Consider the following 12,559-nt stretch of genomic DNA (forward strand, 5'->3'; position numbering starts at 1 on the left):
ATGGAAAATCTCAGTGACAGCAATGACGACGAGGACGATTTTTTCATCGTTGATGCATGTGCTGCATTATTGTAAGATTTTGTATTTTATGAAATTCGTATTTATTATCCACAGCTACAGAATCGCTTTCAGTTTAGTGCGTAAACACCAACGTTACATCTCTCTCCACTGGTCCGTATGTAGAAAGTCTGATTAGTACCCATATAACTTAAGTCTTTTGTTATATGTATATTCGAACTTTTTACTTACAAGTAACTTATATGTAGTGGCTACTGGCTAGCCCCAGTTAACAACATTTTTTTTTCAATCACAAGTTAACAACATTTTTCAATCACATTTTGAACAAACTGCCATCTTAACTGGCCAGAATATAAGTTAGTTATTGTATGTATGAATAGTGTTTAACAGACATACGGTACGTTTTGAATTGAAAGTATGGAATTAAACCCAAAGTAAATATGCAATGTCGGTAACTTGTACAGAACAGGCTATTTTTTCTCTAATTGAAAAAAAAAGTTTTAATGAATAAAATTTTAACTTTCATTTCTTTTGTTAATTACTAGATCCAGAACTGAAAGAAGCAAGATATATGGGTATGCTGATAATGTGGTCCCTCTATACAGTGAGGCTCACTTCCGCAGGATGTTTCGGATGTCAACAGCAACTTTAGATACTCTTTGTGACAGTATAGCAGATTTTCCAGAATTAAAAAAAGATGGAAGTGGTGGGAAAGAGTCCGTTCCAGTTAGGACACAGTTGCTACTTACCTTGTGGTATTTAGGGGGACTGGATACTGTAATAAAAATCGCAGATCGTTTTGGTGTGTCAGAGTCAACAGTGATCATGTGCAGAACACGAATAATAAAGGTCATACTAAATCATCTCAAGGAAAAATTTATTTGTTGGCCATTTGGTCAACAAGCACAAGATGTGGTTGATAATTTCAGCAAAAGAAATGGCTTTCCGGGGATATTAGGCGCATTAGATGGGACACATATTCAGATAAAAGCACCACAGCAACACCCTCAATCATACATTAACCGCAAGAACTATCACTCAATTCAGCTACAAGCTGTTTGTGATTCTGATATGAACTTTATTCATTGCTTTGCTGGCTTTCCTAGGAAATGCCATGATGCACGTGTACTTCGCAACTCAGATCTATGGGAAGAAGGTCTTCAGCTGTGTGGACCAAATCATATTATTGGCGATGCTGCATATCCGTTACGCAGATGGCTTATGACACCTTTTAAAAACACTGGACATCTCACACAGGAACAGAGACACTACAATTATATGCATTCATCAAACAGGGTTGTAATTGAAAGAGCCTTCAGTCTCCTCAAAGGAAGATTCCGCCGGCTTCAAAATCTTGACACAAATACAGTTAGAACAGCAGTTAATATCATTATGGCCTGCTGTGTTTTACACAACATTTGCCTTCTTTCAAATGATGAGGTTGAAGAATTCATGGAAGGTGGAGATGATCAAAACATCAACCCTGCTCCACATCACATGTTTAATGAACTTGATCAGGAAGGAATCATCAAAAGAAACACCATTGTGAGAAATCTGCCATAGCTGTTTTTTCAGCCATAAACATTTATATTACTTTATGAAAGAAATTGCAGCTTGTTTTATTTTAAAAAGTCAGTCAAATTTATGTTCATATGCCTGAACTATAATGTCAGTCTCTAGGTTTTATGTACACTATGTTATAATATATATAAAGACAGACCATAAGAAGGAAACCAAATATTTTGTTGTTTTTCTTTTTTAAAGAGGCATTCCTTCATTTCAAAGAAATAGAAAGTATTTTTCCAGAAAATTGACTCCCCATTTGGCCTAGATAGCTCAATAATTACCATATATATGACAGTATTTTGCAAGATATATTATTTTTCTGCATACTTCCATGCTAATTTTATCACCGATTGTTAAAAGGACTTGATTAAAAACGTTTGTCTTGTATAAATTTAAAACATAAATGCATATTTCTGCCATTCAAATGAAGGAGTGCCCCTTAACTGCAGTTTTCGAATAGAAACTGTTAAATAGGTATGCCACCACTGCTGCTTTGATGTCCACAATGTAGGGATTGTTCTGAAATGGCATCCATCCTTTAAATAAATGACCTTGGCTGCTGATAGGATGTTAAGCCCAATAAACCCAATAATACTTTGAGATATTTTGAAAGATACATAACATACATGTGTAATTTTGATAGGTTCAGATAAAAAAAACACAAGTACTCATTAAAATCATTACCCTACTTGGGTTTTAATATGAAAAAAACAAATAACATACAAGTTAACAGTAATGTATATGTATTAAACAAAAAATGGCATTATTAAAAAATAAAAAAATATTGTAAAAAAATTGCAACATTTGTAAGTGAACAGTATGTATACATGTAAAAAAGTCAAATAAAGTAACAAAACATTTCTTGTAAAATTAAAAAAGAAAACTTATCACATCAGCTCAACATTTCCTCTGTGGCTGTATCTACCCGAGCATTGATTATTTATACTGAAATATATTCAGAAAAAAAGTATTGTTACTATGTTACATGCTGTCTGATCTCCTGACAAAAAATAAAAACAAAATTAACCGTACAGCTAATATAAAAGCCCAGGGCCTTGGAAAGATATTGCAAAATAAGCAGGGTATATAACCACCTTTCAAAAATTATACACGTAAATCTGTCTAGCACCATTTGGCAACATGTAATACCTTTAATACTATTTTGGAATCAGACTCAGATTAACAAGTGAACACCTTAACTCTCCTCTTTATCTCAGCCCGACATATTGGGCACCTTTCTACATCCCCCCCACAGTTCATGCAGGTTACTAGATGGCCACAGTCCAACAGTACACAGTTTGCTGGATTCTCCATACAAATGCAGCAGGATTCTGAAATTTTGAAACAATTTTAAATGTAACATTAGCCAGCTAACAAGTTTAAAAAGAAGAGAACAGAGCATTTTTAACACATTTCAATCATACATACCAACCAGGTATCATAATAAAATATAAATGGACAAAGACTGACTTTTTTTCTCTTATTTATCATATACTGAGTATAAGAAACCAATCAAACTAATAACATATTCCTTAGTATGGTACAAAATAAATGTTGCCAACAGAAACATACATATTATAACAAAACATTAGATCAAGTGCATTCATCATGTTCATAGAACGTAATTTTTTTCTGAAAATGACAGACCTGTCTTAACAATGCAACTGACATTTCTTGGCAAAATCATTTTTTTTGCTGCAATGATTGCACCAGTGTAGAAAGTAAGGCCATTTTTTCTTTGTGCATTTTATCCTTGCGTGCAGCTTCTTCCTTTCGAAACTCCTGCTGCTGTTGAGTATACAATTTTAGTAAGTCCATTACTTCAGACGACTTTGATTTCTTTACTTTTTTCCTGCTTGCTTCTTTAGGGATGGAAGCTTCAGAGCTAGAGCTGTCTTGATCTTGATCTACTATTTCATCGTCATCTTCATCTTGGCTTGAAGCTTCAGGCTGCTTTCGTTTTTGAGAACTGATAGTAACAGGACTAATTGTGGGGCAATCTCCCATTAAATCATCAAGGTCTTCTTCATATTCATAATTTTTTTTCGAATTCCCACTCTTTTTATTGTGGTCTTTGATGCTTTTATATGCACGAGTGATGGTCTTCCATCGCCCACTGACCTGGTCGGGTGTGTAGTTGTAGGTCTTTTCTCTAAAGGAATTTGATATCTTCTGCCAGAGACATTTTTTGCTCATTAGACCGTTTGACACCTTCTCCTCATTTTCCTTATATAAAGATATTAGAAGTTTGGTCTGAGCTTTCGTCCAATTACCTTTTTCTTGTCCGGCAGTAGAGGTGGGTCCACAGGAGGATGAGCTTGTGCTTGATTCAGCAGCACTGGCATCACCTTCATTTGACTGAGATGATTCTGTAACAGAAAAAATTTTAAATCAGAAGATAAGTGTCAATGGGGGCCCTTTTCTGGCCCTGGTTTATTTTAATTTTCCACCTCTTTAATTTTAAGATTTTTAATATCTATCCACTATATAACTATGACATAGAAATACATTTCACTGGGCAGACTATAGCATGACACCATGTAAAATTACATGACATATTTCTGACACCACAATTGCAGTGACCCGGCGCATCCATACTTGCAGAGTTCCAGAATCGGATGTTAGATTGTACTATATACAAGTTGTCTTACAATGAACAGAACATTTATCTACTATCAATTATTGAACAGGTAGAGAGGGCAGCTCCTGGCTGCCAAAGTGAGGGCTGGTGTATATGGAGGTAACACAAAACAACCATATTATATCTTTACCATGAAGTTGCTGGCATGCATGCTTTGCATATATTTCCTCATCCCAGAACCATCCCTTACATTTTTCACACTGGAACATGGTTCGGATATGATCATTCTCTGTCACATGCCCTTCAGTTTTGATGGAATTCAAGGCTGAAAGAGAAAGAAAGTTTAAGGTCATTGGCATTGCTGTAATAGAGAAAACAGGTCTTGTTTTATTTCATAAATATTTCCAAATTAAGTCAAATATCAAAAAACTTTACACAAATGTAAACCACGCTTATTTATAATTTTTTATTGATGGTAATATCAATTTATTTCTACATACTAAAAACGTCATAAACATCATCCCTAAAGAATATTAGAATCATTTTTTTTTTTTATGGTCACTGATTATTTGTCTGGTTCCCTTTGACATCATAACATACAAACGCAAAAGTAACTTATGTAAAAATTGGAAAATGTCTGCAAGAACAACTCCTACCCCCCCCCCCCCCCCCCCCCCCCCCTTGCAAAAAATATACCTCTGTAAGACAGTGAGCGAGTCATTTTCATATGATTTCTAATTTCAGTGGGTCAAATTGGATATATACAGATTGTAATAAATATTTAATATTTACTCCTATAAAATAAGAGAACACTACTCGGCCGTTTTATATAAACATTTCTCAGCTGTTTAACGTTGTATCAATATTCTGAACATATTTGTTTCAAATCTGTCGTTACATGTGTATCTGTGTATGATTTGTGTTTTAGTTTTAAGACGCACGGTTATCAATATTGTAGCCTACCGGGAAAGAAAAATTTTGATATCACTTTTATCAGTTCTTTTATGCCAACAGTGGGCAACATACACTGCTAACTTGCTAACCCACGGCACGTGCCTGTCAACGAATCCGTCAACATACGCTAAAAACCAATTAAATGTTATTTCAGAGATATTGACTATAATTCCTGGGCGTTTCTTTCTTCGGCAGAGGATAAAATTAACGTACCTTTGTGACACTCGTGCTGAAGGAACGCTTGTCGGGAGAAAAAAAGCACCCCGCAATCTGCACACTTCAGAATGCTTCCAACATCAGCCATCTTGTTGACGTCACTCTCCCCGGTCACACCACCTATTTCGCGGGGAGAGCCGGAAGATGTCTGGAACACTCTGAAATAGCATTCGATTGCTGTTCCGAATCTCCCCGAGATCCTGGACTACGAATCGAGCGCCCCCCTGGTTCCATTTTTACCACGCTGTTTAGACGCCGTTCCCAACATTTATTAAGGAGCCTCAAATCCATTGCAGCCAGCAAAAAAGCCAAGAAGGCTTATGGAAAAGATGTTACTGATGTCGTGGAAGATGTAAGCTCTTCAACACTGCAGGAAAAATGTGATGCCTTCCTGACAGATTATGTTAACCACTCAAATGAACACTGCGAGAAAATCCAATATCTTACCAAGTCCCAGAGCCTGTGCAATTTATGGAGGGAAGAAAGGCGAGTACGATTAACATCAACGTGCTTTGGAGAAATTGTTCACAAACGTGTCAAGGGGCCTGTGGCACCTCTTGTTCATCGGTTGTTATATAATAAATTTCTGGGAAACAGGTACACCAGCTATGGGTTATCACAGGAATCGGCCACTATCAAAAAGTATGTCCAATTTAAAGCTGACCATGGAGACACCGTACATGTGGAAATTTTAGGTCTCACCATCGATCAAGACCACAAGTACTTAGCTGCCAGTACTGATGGGGTAGTTGTGTATAATGATGGTCGGGAAAAGGGGCTGTTAGAAATCAAGAACCTCCTACAGAAAAACCAAATGACACTTCAAGAGGCAACCAAGAAAATGCCGGGATTTTGTTTAAACGTTACTGGCAGTGGTTTAAAATTACGTCGAAATCACAAGTTCTATTTCCAATGTCAAGGGCAGATGAATGTTATTGGATTTCCATGGCTGGACTTTGTAGTAAGACGCACCAACCCTAATCAATTACATGTTGAGAGAATAACACGTGATCAGAATCTCTGGTTAAACACAATGGTGCCCAAATTAACAGCGTTCTATTTCCAAGCATTACTGCCGGAATTAGCAGTACCTCGAAGAGGTTTGAGTCCTGGAATACGAGAACCTGAAAAACCATGGGTAAGACAGTGCATTCGATATTACTGTCGCATATAATGTTTTTGCATTAGGTATGAAACAGGGCTCAGCATTGGTTTTGAATAATATCAGAATTTTTGGATTGGGGAAATCATAAATGATACATGTCATGACATTATTCAATAATGTCACACCACTTATTGCTTTAGATGTGTTTTAACATGCCAAAAATGTTATTATAAATGATTTTTCTCAACTTTGTATTGACATAGACATTGTATATCTTAGTGCAAGACACTGACGGCTTTATTACAAAATGTATTATTTTTTTTCAGTTTATACCAACTCCTGTGTCTGTGGTAAAACAGTCTGCTTCCCAAAACACCAGCACCCATTGGAAACAAAAACTACCAGAGAAGCCTTCAGGTTAGTACTATTGCTGTTTACAAGTAGATATCATACTAACCACACGAATTACAAAAGTATGGAAAGTACATGATACCTCCGTTACCCCCACCTCCTGAAGTTTGAAGCTTACTGAAGGTATTTACATGTAAAGTATCGGCTAGTGCTTTCAAGAATTCAAGAAAATGAATAAACTATGCCTTGAAGATTAAATCTGTTAAATGCAAAGTATCAGCTACTATAGTACAGACAGACAGACAGACACACACACACACACATACACACACATACTGGTTTTCCTTACATCGAGAGGTACCTTTCATTACACTGACATGCCGAGGTATGTTCTTTCCCAATGTAAAGGTCATAATCTTGGCACCTGAAACTAAAGATGAAATTGTTCCGTGTATAAAAAATACTTCACCTTGTAAAAAGAAGGATCGAAGATTGAATAAAACTAATGAACACTATGCATTAAAACAGAGGTACGGAAAACAGAACAAAGTAGTTGCGGGGTATTACCATATAAGGGATCAATGCACACACGGGTAGTTCTGTAGTAGCTTACCGAGGTACATACCACTTATGAGCTCTGTAGCAGCCTACCGAGGTACATGTACATACCACGTATGAGCTCTGTAGTAGCCTACCGAGGTACAAACCATTTATGAGCTCTGTAGCAGCCTACCGAGGTACATAACACTTATGAGCTCTATAGCTGCCTACCGAGGTACATTTACATACCACTTATGAGTTCTGTAGCAGCCTACCGAGGTACAAACCATTTATGAGCTCTATAGCAGCCTACCGAGGTACAAACCATTTATGAGCTCTGTACCAGCCTATCGAGGTACATGTACATACCACTTATGAGCTCTGAAGCAGCCTACCGAGGTACATTTACATACCACTTATGAGTTCTGTAGCAGCCTACCGAGGTACAAACCATTTATGAGCTCTGTAGCAGCCTCTGTAGCAGCCGAGGTACATGTACATACCACTTATGAGCTCTGAAGCAGCCTACCGAGGTACATTTACATACCACTTATAAGCTCTATAGCAGCCTACCGAGATACATTTACATACCACTTCTGAGCTCTGTAGCAGCCTACCGAGGTACAAACCACTTATGAGCTCTGTAGAAGCCTACCGAGGTACAAACCATTTATGAGCTCTGTAGCAGCCTACCGAGGTACAAACCATTTATGAGATCTGTAGCAGCCCATCGAGGTACAAACCATTTATGTGCTCTGTAGCAGCCTACCGAGGTACATACCACTTATGAGCTCTGTAGCAGCCTACCGAGGTACATACCACTTATGAGCTCTGTAGCAGCCTACAAGCACAACAAATTTTCTTACTCCTGACTCATTGGGTAAAATTGCTTGGAGTTGGTAACTTTTTTGGTTACCCACTAGTTGTTACACCCTGGATGCGATTTCTTGGGTCTGTGCTTTATCTATGACGTTGTGTAACAATGCTTTGTGATGTTATTTTCTGTCATGAGTGTTGTCTCAATCAATAACAGGAATAATGTTATTTGCAACAGAAACAGATAGTTTTCCAGATATGATATGAACGTTGTGGGAGAAAAAGGTCCGTAAGTTGTGGTAGTTGGTTATCATGTTTAACTCAGTAAGATAAGTCTCCTGTCGTTATACGATTTGAAAATTAACGTTCGAGTTATATAAACATGAAAACAAACCATCACTCGTTGGGGAACGTTTATGTATTGTCCATTTTCTAGGTAAAGAAAAAGCCAAATATAATAAACATTGTAATAGCATGTTTTAATTGAATTGCTTATTTATTTTAACAAGCACAGGAAAAATAACTGAAACGAAACAATGTATCAGTGAACGATACTAATCCCCCGGATTGCTGTTTAAGTTGGGAGATGGCATAATCTTAGCATTTAAGTGAACTTGACCTTTGAACATCGGGAGCCATTAAAAGTGAAGATTTTTAACAGTAGCCTTGACCTATCACCTTCCAACGTGAGACGTACCATAAATGGTGTACATGACAACTCGAAGTTATTGCATTCGAACAAAATTTCTGTTTTTAGTAACGGTGACCTTGACTGTTGACTTTCCGACCTGAAAAGCTATAGCAAGTCCCTTCGGTAAGGAAGCACTATATGACGTTTGAGTGTAATCGGCCCAAGGGACACGAGTTGGAGCACATTAACCAAATTTTTATTTATAGCAACGGTGACCATGACCTTTGACTCTCGGACCTGAAAAGCAATTCCAAGCAAGACCCTTCAGTAAGAAGGAAATTTCAAGTTAAAAGTGCGAAAACCCAGATTGCAATGGTGACCTTGACTTTGGACCTTTGACACTTGGACCTGAAAAGCACTCCCAAGCAAGCATCATATGAAGTTGAAGCGTAATTCGCCAAAGAGAACTCAGGTGAGAGTGAGGAAACAGAATTGATATTTATAGCAATGCTGACCTTGATTAGGGGGGATAATAATTCTTGCAATATTTCAAGATTTGACATAATATCTCATCATCATGAAGAATACAACTCCTGGAGCCAGATAAATCAACATCAAAATCAACTAAATTTTAGTAACAAGTACAGAGGCAAAGTATTGCAACATAGATGTAGAGCACTATATTTGGCAGCAATACTTTGCCATTCACAAATGTAGTGGTACATGCATATAAGCTAAAAGTCATCATTCCATGTTTTCGTCAACTAAAAGATAAGGTACAAACAAAGTTTGTCTTTGACCATGGTCAAAATGTATGTACAGAGAAATTATGTAGACTCATTCAGCATGTGACAGACACGTTGTGTTTGGATACATACCAACCATATTTTACTACACTGAAGGAGAGAGCTGAAATATTTAACTCTTTCATTCTGCCATTGTATAGATGAAAAGTCCAGAAACTACACCCCAGAGCAGCAAAAGAAACAAATCACATCTCAAAAACAAAAGAAACATTCATTCTTTGAAATATATGGATAAAAAGATAATAAGAGTCTCAGAAGCTCAATGGGCCTGAATCTCACACTTGTAATCTTAAAAGTGGACTAGACCAAAATAAAACTACATATAAAATATCACTATTTGATTCAAAAGACTCTATGAAAAGATTTAAACATATAGGACCAGTGACCTTAAAAGTTGAACAAGGGCATTAAATTTAACACACTTTATAGCTTTTCATCCCAGCATACTTCTAAACTTTTGGTTATTCTTAAGAAGTCATCAAAAATTCATTAACACAGGCTTCTGGCCATATATTATCAACTTAAGCCTTGTGGTTATTCAGAAGAAGTTGTTTGAAATAAAATTTGATGGAAGATGGAGGCCGCACCTTGGCATACACTCAATTGGCACTTCTGACACAAGTTCAGCTCATTACAAACACATATCAGTTTTTCTATTTCAAAATTGTTTTTGTCCTTCTTTTTTCCTGTGTGATCCAATTGTGTATAGTGTTTTTTTAAATTTTTTTCCATCCCAGTGGCTGTAGACAACTGTATTTGTTGATTGCTTTCATACAGTCCTTGTGCTTCAACTCCGTTTGTAAGTTTATCTTTTCCTTAAATTCTCTGCGAAGAATGTCACTCTGACATGTGGACAATTTGACCTTCTCTGTAATGGCAAAAAAATAAAAAAAAACCCAAATCATTTTACAATATACTGTATGTACCAATTTTTGTTCAAATCATACCACATCTAAATTTCGACCAATCAGAAGCCTCCATTTAGTTACCACGGCATACGAGCTTTTTGAAAATGTTACCATTATGTTCTAATTTTTGTTGATATCAGAAAACATCTTAATTTTGACCAATCAGAAGTCAGGAAATGACGGTGATTGTATTATACTATGTAAACAACAAAGAGGTGTAGAAGTCACCTAATTACAGACAGGATCAATATCGATGTTGATACTTCTATGGATTTAAGTGACATTTCACTGTAATGTACACGTGATTCAACATTCTATATTTATTGTGGTATTTTTCAATATAGAGACTCTGCGTACAAAAGTTCTCTAATGGGCAGTGTCGTTCATTGCAATTAGGTAAAATAAACAAATATTTCCCAAGTAATTGTTTGCCTTTCACTGAATGTGTGAGCTACAAAGATTTTGTAAAAGTGAAATTAACTGCAAGCTCTTACCAGAAAATATAGGACTTTGTCTGACAGCTATTCTGGTTATAACTTACCTTTCTTAGTAGACGAACTACAACCATTTCCTTTCTTGCTGCAGTCAAACAATTGGTGACCAGACACTTGAAAAGAAAATATATAAATTCATGTTATTTTTTTTTCTTTTTTGATAAAAACTAAATCAGAAAACTTAAATCATTTCTCGAGACCTTCTGGTTGCTTAGAAAATCTCTCTTTAAAGTTTTAAACGTATTTGATGCCTCTGACGTTGAATGAAGGCCAATGTCATACAATACCCTATGACACAGCCAGATACCTAGAGGCCAAATAAACACTGGATCCTCCTGTTATTGAGACGAAGTCATTTAAATTAAATAGTTGGACACCTGAGGGATGGCCCTTTAAAAAGGTGTATTACCTTTCTCGGAGTCACTCTCAAAACAGTCATCACTGCTTATATTACCATCAAGCTGCAATTCTGTAATGAATAAAAGTGGTTGATATTATTAAATCTTGGTACAGAGAAACATATTTAAATGTTTTGTTACATAGCACAATACAATAAATGAACTCTGAAATGTACTCCTAAGGAAAATGTTGCTATATTTCATACATGTTATTCTAGCTTTGCAAATAGAACTATGCAAGTTTATCAACAATAATTTCTACATATCATACATTTTGAAATTTTAATTTGATGCCTTGATGACAAATTAGAGATTGGAAATAAAACAACAAAGCTTCGCCTTTATGTCGGTGTACTTTAAATTAGTGTTTGCAATATTTTTAAATTGAGACTTATCTTTAAATCACTAAATCATGAACAAATTATATTCAGGTTGCCTCACCAACCATATCATTACACTTACCTTCAACATCATCAACTGGGATTTCATCCAGTGTCTTTCCACTGTATTTGCTAACAGTTCCATTGTCAAATGCAGTCAAAAGTCTTCCCATTTTTGCAATCTCAAGAGTTTGTTGTGGAATTCTATAGAAGGATCTATGAATCTCTATGTCATGTCCAAGAAAATTGGCCATGTTCTCCAGGTCGGATTTGCTGAGGTTCAGTACTTGTGAAATAGTTGCCACATGTTTTCTTAACTGTGTGCTGGTGAGGTTTTCTGGTTTCTCAAGTCTGGCATCTTGTGCGAACCGCCGTAAACAATCTGCACTCCTTATCGGGTTTAGGGATTCAAACGATGAACGTGGAAATAGATAAGGGTTTTCCTTAATAACACCAGACTCCTCTCTGTATTTCATAAGGCAATCAATGTTCTTAATCAGACAAGGTGTAAGTAGAACCGGCACTGTTCTTCCTTTCTTTCCTCTAATTTCTACTCTCTCAAATGTATCACATAGCATCTTCTCCACAGGACTGAGAGAATCTTCAATCTCTTGTAAAGAAGATGTTGGGTTCTTTTTTCCGTCCAAGTAATTTTTCAGTGTTATCCGTTCCGTTTCCCCTCCCCTCCCCTCCTTCGATTGAATAGTACAACACTTGCAAGGGTTACTTGATTCAGCATATCCGAAGATTGCTTTGAGAACTTTTCCTCCATACCTGCTGTCAATGAGCTTGACT

General features: G+C 36.5%; 2 protein-coding genes across 2 annotated transcripts; one reads left to right on the forward strand and one right to left on the reverse strand.

The window, feature by feature from the left end:
- LOC132545275 (putative nuclease HARBI1) lies at positions 1 to 1,581 on the forward strand. Its single transcript, XM_060208949.1, has 2 exons — positions 1 to 71; positions 564 to 1,581. Exons 1-2 carry the CDS (start codon positions 1 to 3, stop codon positions 1,579 to 1,581), a joined length of 1,089 nt encoding a protein of 362 aa, XP_060064932.1.
- A 1,686-nt stretch (positions 1,582 to 3,267) lies between these two features.
- On the reverse strand, positions 3,268 to 5,423 carry LOC132545276 (uncharacterized). Its single transcript, XM_060208951.1, has 3 exons — positions 5,333 to 5,423; positions 4,356 to 4,490; positions 3,268 to 3,953 (listed from the first exon to the last, which is right to left on the reverse strand). Exons 1-3 carry the CDS (start codon positions 5,421 to 5,423, stop codon positions 3,268 to 3,270), a joined length of 912 nt encoding a protein of 303 aa, XP_060064934.1.
- Positions 5,424 to 12,559: the final 7,136 nt, after the last annotated feature.

Source organism: Ylistrum balloti, unplaced genomic scaffold (genome assembly GCF_031769215.1).
Source record: "Ylistrum balloti isolate Yb309-2 unplaced genomic scaffold, AGI_CSIRO_Ybal_v1 Utg369838, whole genome shotgun sequence".
Lineage (NCBI taxonomy): Eukaryota > Metazoa > Mollusca > Bivalvia > Pectinida > Pectinidae > Ylistrum > Ylistrum balloti.

Coding starts and splice junctions, on each gene's coding strand:
- LOC132545276 (XM_060208951.1), bottom strand. CDS start 5,423: ATGGCTGATGTTGGAAGCATTCTGAAGTGTGCAGATTGCGGGGTGCTT. Junction 4,491..5,332: donor TCAGCACGAGTGTCACAAAG/GTACGTTAATTT, acceptor TTTCTCTTTCAG/CCTTGAATTCCATCAAAACT. Junction 3,954..4,355: donor TGCATGCCAGCAACTTCATG/GTAAAGATATAA, acceptor TTTCTGTTACAG/AATCATCTCAGTCAAATGAA.
- LOC132545275 (XM_060208949.1), top strand. CDS start 1: ATGGAAAATCTCAGTGACAGCAATGACGACGAGGACGATTTTTTCATC. Junction 72..563: donor GATGCATGTGCTGCATTATT/GTAAGATTTTGT, acceptor GTTAATTACTAG/ATCCAGAACTGAAAGAAGCA.